A 6,765-nucleotide genomic window follows, 5' to 3' on the forward strand; every position below is an offset into this window, starting at 1 on the left:
TATCTAGATGTGATCAATAATTTATCAACGCCGACACTGAGCCTGTACATCACCATTCTGCGGAAGATCAAAGTCAAGGATGAACGTTTCAGGAGTTCCTTCCGCGCCATGAAAGCAGGGACTTGAACCATGAAGCGCATAATCTTGTTAAGCATGCATATGTAGTCTTGAAGTGGCGCGCCATATGTGGCTCATGTCCCCTCCTGATTTCATTCATGTAAAACTGAATACTAATTAATTAATGGTCCAGCTTTCTCTTAAAAAAATACATAGAATATGCTTAACAATGTGGATGTAAAATCGCCAATTCTGTTTTTGAGATAACTAGATAAGTCAATGCCACATCATCGACGACATCGGCGATTCTGCTAGCTAACAGCAGAAAGTTGCTAACATGCAAACCGCAGGTCTAAGACGTTGAGAAGGTAACGTTCATGAAGCAAATTATGTCTTATACCACTTACTAAAAATGGAGGTGTACATGTCTCTCCTAGATACTCCCTCAAGTAATTTTGAATAGTGATCCGACTTTCACTGCCCGTTTCTATAAAGGATGTACCCAAATCATCTCCATAGGTCCAATCTAAATATTCATAAAGCTATTGTTGGACCAAGACTGATAATTTAGAGGCACATCCTTTGTGGTCTAAGAAAAATAAAGTATACGTCTTGTACCTTTCCCCTCTGTTCACCCACCAATCCACTGGGCACAGTGGGCGATGCAAATACCTCATAAACGAGAAAGTTATTTACACAAAAAAAAAATCTACTTTGCAAACACCATAGCATTAAGCACACTGCACACCTTTGCTTTCCTTTTGTTTCTCCTCCTGATCCCCGAAGGACCACAGGATCAGAATAGTCTAATTCCGGGCATACAACAGTATCTAGCAAGGTACCTCCATCAATACAAAACCCAATTTTACCACAAAGGTCTATCCAATGAAACTCAAACCCCAAAACAGACGATCTAAGATGACATTGAAATCTGGTCCAAGTCACCAAAATTTGGGACTAAGACATGATCAATGGTAGCCAGAGGAAGAGGATATCAAAAGAAGAGGCTACTGAGGTACAATTATGCATCAGCTTTTGAGATCTGGTTCTTCGGTTCGGCAGCGCTCATGGCTCCTGCAATCGAAGAGGATAACATTATGTCCCAAGATAAAAAAAAAGTAAAATAAAAGGCACACAAATATTGATGATCTTGAAAAGAAATTTTTTTATATGTTATAAACTTCAATGCATTCTGACATTAGTTGTACATGTACGTGTGGTGCGCATATTTACATCTGCACCATCTGAAATATGAGACCATAAACTTGTATTTGGGATTGACTAGCTTTTTAATCAATGTCAAGCAAATTCACTCAGAACCTTAAAAGCCAAGTTAACTAGATTAATCAGATCGGATCTCTCAATTCAGTAAGCAGATAAAACAACCCTACAAGTTTGAGCTGCCAAAAGAGAAGACATAAATTTGATGCTCTTTAAAAAGCCTATGCCTTATATACTCCGATGCATCCTAACATTAGTTGTACGTGTGACGTGCATATTTACATCTGCTACAGCTAAATAATATGATCATAAGCTTGAATTACAGATTAGCTATCCTTTTTCATCAACATCAAGTGAATTCAGTCCAAGTCTTAAAAGACAAGTTAACTGGCGTAATAAGTTTTAGGTCACTCGAGTCTGTAAGCAGATAACACAATTTCACAAGTTCTGAGCAGAAAATATAAGAAAATTAGAGACTACATTCAAGCATATTATGTTGATGAGAGAGATTTTTAAGCACTCTCTTTTAGTGTAACTATTGCACTCCTCTCCTAAAATTTAAATGGTATGAAAAAAATTGCAACGACTACGCTCAAGATTTCATCCAAAGAACATCTATACTGGAACAATTATTCCCTAAAGGACCATGACATATCACATTACTTATTTAACACTCCTGATTCAAAGTGTTGAAGTAACCAAGAACTAACTATTCATTGCATGAAGTGTCAGCTTGATTGCATAAAACCTATCTCCATCATCTATTATATGTGTATGGTTAAAAACTCTCATGAAAAGAGAAATATGCTCTGCTGTTGATACAACGAATTTCCAGTTGATTTAATTTACAAAACCAAACTGTAAGCATGCCAAGCATTGAAAACGACCAAATTGTATTCTCGAGAAATGCCTAAGAAAACTGAGAGTCTGAGACACGAGATTGAAATCAGAGCCTCTGCCATGTAGCAAATATAAAATTGATAGTACAAAGTGTTAACTAGGAGAAACAATGAAAAATCAAATAACATGGCGAAATGGATACTGCTACTACAATGCAACTGAATCTGAAGACTAGATGAATAGTTGACACTCTGTTAACACTTGGCACTTAGGAGTAAAGATGGAAAAAGAGCTCAGAAAACATATGGTAACACTAGCACAAACTGTGGTAGAACGTTCAGCCAATGAAATTAGAGCCCCTGCATGGATCCTCAACTGCTTAACAAAATAAAAGTTGATTATGGGTGTGCTACAACTACTAAGGGAAAAGAGAAATATGCTATACATTCTAGGAAAAAGAAAAAACATCCGGTCCTTAATTTGGTGGGCCCTGATTATGGTTTATAAACAGTAACAAATGGATGTTTTCAGGGATCAGGAAACTTATTTAAACTAAAAACGCCACATTGATAAACCAGCCAACATGAAAAAAGGAAAGGAAATTGTATCCCTTTTTCTACATACAAGAAAGGAGTCATAGAAAAAAGAAAGAAAACAAAAATACCAGTACGAGTTGTTATAAAAAATAAACACCTCGCCTCAATTTGGTGACCTAATAAAGATTAGTCCACAACTATTACATATTATTTGCAACATATTTAAAATATATATATATATGAGGAAGTCCTAAACAATAAAAACAACTCTAATTAACATGCAGTATTTTCATTCAGATGCACTCTTAGTTAAATTTGAATAGTGCAAGAACAGGAGTTGTATTGATTAGTTAGTACTCTCTATAAACATTTCAAAACTGATATAAAATGATAGACATCCAAATCTTTGTAGACAATAAAATTGTTTTTACCCTAAAAAATGATAAAAATGTCCACTGCTCAATCATAAAGAACAATTATGCTAATACATGCAGATTAATGGGCTAATCAACTATTTAAGATGGCTACCAGCGCAAATTGATGGGAAAGTTTATTACCGTAACTAGGGTGAAAAGCAAACAGACAGGTTTGACAACCATTAAAAGCTTACAATCACAGATAAAGCATAGAAGTAATATTGGCCTCTAGTTTATTAATGGTTATCCTTTTGGCGCCTAATTGTGCTGAAATTTTAGTCTATCCATACTATTCATGGGCAAACTGGCTAGTTTACACAACATCAGAATGGCCATCCAGGTCCAAAATAAATCACCGATCACAGTAGTGGTGAATCAACCAGACAACAGGACATGTTATGCTTCTGAACCACGATAAAATGTAGCATGAGCAAACACATCTCGCACACCCTTTAGGATGATCAACCCTCATCCTGTATATCTTCATTGAACCAGGACATAGGCCACTTACAATATCCCTCTAAATAATTCATAACATATCATACCCTACAATATACCGCTAAATAATTGATGAATCCCACCCAATCTGTTCTATGGCTTGTTTGGAGCAATCCAGCATAACACATCAAACAGAAAAGGTTTTCCTGTTTCATAGCTCAGGCGAAAAATGAGCATGGGTGGAGGTGCACGCTAAAATGGACAATCTATTTAGGTGGAAGACAGCTGATAATGAACCATCCACCAGAATTTTCAATAGATAAAATCATGAAATCTCAGACAGCATTGTACTTAGATCAACACAGCTCAATTCCAAAACGCCCAAAATATTCAACTATCTACCTAAAATCCAGAATTCTTCGCATTGGAGGATAATCCTTTGCGTAGCTATCTCCGAAATATGGTCAATTATTCATATATCAGAGGCATAGTCTACCAAGCCCACGCTTGGCCATGATCCCTGACTATATAGCATTATAGAAAGATTGTATTTTTTTGGGGAAATTTGCTAAAGATTGCTGAACTATAAATGCCATTCATATAGACTCACTGTGTTCACTGAAGCGCTAAAGCACTTAGTCAAAGATCGAACTAGACCGGCATATCCACAAGCATTACCTGCATCAGGGCTTCCACGTCGGCGGCCAGAGCGGCGCGGTGCTCAGAGAGCAGACTGTCGATCTCATCCAGCGTCGGGGCATCCGCCTTGCCCAGATCGACCTCCACCTTCCCGTTCTCCTCCCGCAGGCACTCACCCCGCTCCTTCAGGATCCCGGCAACCGTCCGCTGCACGCCCACCGGCAGCCGCGTCAGTTCGTCGGTGAACCTCAGCTTGCGTTCAGTGTCCGCTGGCGACGGCGGGGGCGGGAGCGCCGCGAGGATGGAGGCCCACCCAGCCTCGAAGATCCCGGAGAGGTCGGCCGCGCTCTCGTACACGGGGTCGCCCCGGTTGTTGTACGACATGGCGTTGCGGAACGTGAGGCGGACGTCGGCGGCGAACGCGAGCGGGTCGGCGTAGCGGCGGCGCTCGAGGCGGCGGAGCACGGTGCCGAGGTCCATGGGGTCGGAGACAACGGTGTAGTAATCGCGGAGGCCAAGGGCGCGCGCGTCCACCGGCGCGGCGAACACCCACCCGTCCTCGTGCCGCAGCAGCTCGTCTAGGAGCGCGCGGCAGCGCCCGAGCGCGCGGAGGAGATTGCCGCCCCCGGGAGCCGGAGCCGGAGCCGGAGCAGCCGCCGCCGCCGTTCGCCGCCGCGGGTGCCTGGGCTCCTTGGGGAAGCCGGGCGGCGGGCGTTTTGGGCGCGGCATCGGAGGGTTCTTGGGGTTCAAGTTTGGGCGAATTCCGCGGCTGAGCCCAACCCTACACTACTGGAGCATCGCATCCCCTGTGCAGGTGGGGAACCAGTATATATGGCCGGTCGAGGGCTGAAGCGGAAAATTCATTGCCTCGCCCTCAGTGTGAAAAGAGCTTGTCTAAGAGCCATGCTGATGTCATCCGGACCTCATTTTAGTTTGCTACTACTTTATGTGCCCCGTATATTCATATCTGTGATTAGTTAGCTCTTCACCCAAGTATTCACATAAGTAGTGGCGGAGTTTAGATCTAAAGTTGGAAGAGGCTTTATAAAGCTAAATGGGTTTTAATTTGATCACAGGAGGATCAAATTAATAAAATGTAGAGAATAAACTTAAAATATACTACAAAATATAGAAATACATTACAAAATATAAAAATATTGTTGGGCTAGGGAGGACCACAGCCTACCCTAGCTACAGTAAAGATCCACCCCTTCACACAAGGATAGTATAGCCCGAAAGAACAGATATGTTCTCCCAAAATTTTCCTCTAAAGAATTTCTTCAAAAAGTTCCCGTCCAAAATGTTTAAATCTGCTAAAAATGAATTCTCCAAATATTTCGGTCTCTCTCCCTCTTGGGGCACTATACAATTCATGTGAAACAAATCACCATCTGGTTAATAAGCCATAAAAGAAAACATGTCTTCCACTTCCAACTCCTCCCTCACCTGAGGCAGTTACAGGGCCACCAAGAGTTTTTTCTATTCTTCTTCCTCCTCCTACTCCTCTTCTTCTTCATTTTCTATGCCCAAAATATTGAAGGAGGAGCTTACGGGGGCTGCTAGGTGCACCCGAGAGGTAGGGAGGCTTGAGCCCCATTCGCTCTAGGTCGATCCGTCCCTGCCCTCATCTCACCCTGCCCTCATCTCACCCATTCCCCCTCCTAGCCCCGATGATCTCACCCACTGCATTAACCTCCAATTTCCATCGTCCACAGCCAACGGCGAGCTCACCTCCTTGCCGCATCACCCTACAACCACACCGTTGTCACCTCGACCCAGTCGTCACTCATCTCTACAGCGCCTCGCCCCGCTGCCGACCCTTCCCACTGCCCTTTGACCTATCCGTGGCTAGCGTCGCCATCATTGCCTCACCATCCATCGTCGCCATAGCTCATGACCTCCCTCTAATCTTGCTAGCATCGATGAGCCCCCTTCCCTAACCCAATCCCAAATACACTAATCCTAACCTAGCCCCTTACAAATCTAGAAAAATCTCCAATTTTGGCAAGCATTAACCAGATCAAGATCTAACCAGTTAGCAAAATCCCCTTATCCCCCTCTTGTTTAGAAGTACACTGAGTTAGATATCAATGTATCTCGAGAGGACTGTTTTTAAATCGGAAAGTCTAATGTATACGCTAAACACTACCATCCTTGAGTAGTTTAAAGGTCCAAAAGCATGTTTCATGCAAAATTCAAGATCCAAATCATGTTTCGTGCAAGTTTCAACATCTAAAGACACGTAAAAATAAACAGAAAAATGGAGCCCCAAATCTAGAATCATGTGGCCAAATGATGGTGGACAAAAACCCTATCTACAATTTTTTTTTGGAATGATTGGATTAAATGGTAAAAGATTATCCCATGGTTAGTGGAACAAGGGAGCCTATCTTCATCTTAAAAATGGACTTTGTATCTTCAAGTAGTTCTAGACAAAGTTAGATTCCAAGGATGTAGCTAACAGTGAAGTAGCGAGCACGACGAGGACGTGGCGTGCATAGTCACCGATGTGCATGGCTACCTCGGGGCCGTGTAGGGCCGGTGCCTGCGCATCCTGATCTGCCTCCTCGCTGTCGGCTCTAGCCCGAGCCCCGGCTCCGCCGCCACCACCGTGCTTC

The 6,765-nt window shown here is 42.6% G+C and overlaps 1 protein-coding gene across 1 annotated transcript; it reads right to left on the reverse strand.

Annotated features, from left to right (window-relative positions):
• Positions 1–769: 769 nt before the first annotated feature.
• On the reverse strand, positions 770–4,938 carry LOC133910009 (transcription factor GTE3, chloroplastic-like). The gene is made up of 2 exons (XM_062352530.1): positions 4,187–4,938; positions 770–1,131 (listed from the first exon to the last, which is right to left on the reverse strand). Exons 1-2 carry the CDS (start codon positions 4,874–4,876, stop codon positions 1,123–1,125), a joined length of 699 nt encoding a protein of 232 aa, XP_062208514.1. The 5' UTR covers positions 4,877–4,938; the 3' UTR covers positions 770–1,122.
• Between the last annotated feature and the right edge of the window lie 1,827 nt (positions 4,939–6,765).

The sequence above is a fragment of the Phragmites australis genome, chromosome 2 (genome assembly GCF_958298935.1).
Source record: "Phragmites australis chromosome 2, lpPhrAust1.1, whole genome shotgun sequence".
NCBI lineage: Eukaryota > Viridiplantae > Streptophyta > Magnoliopsida > Poales > Poaceae > Phragmites > Phragmites australis.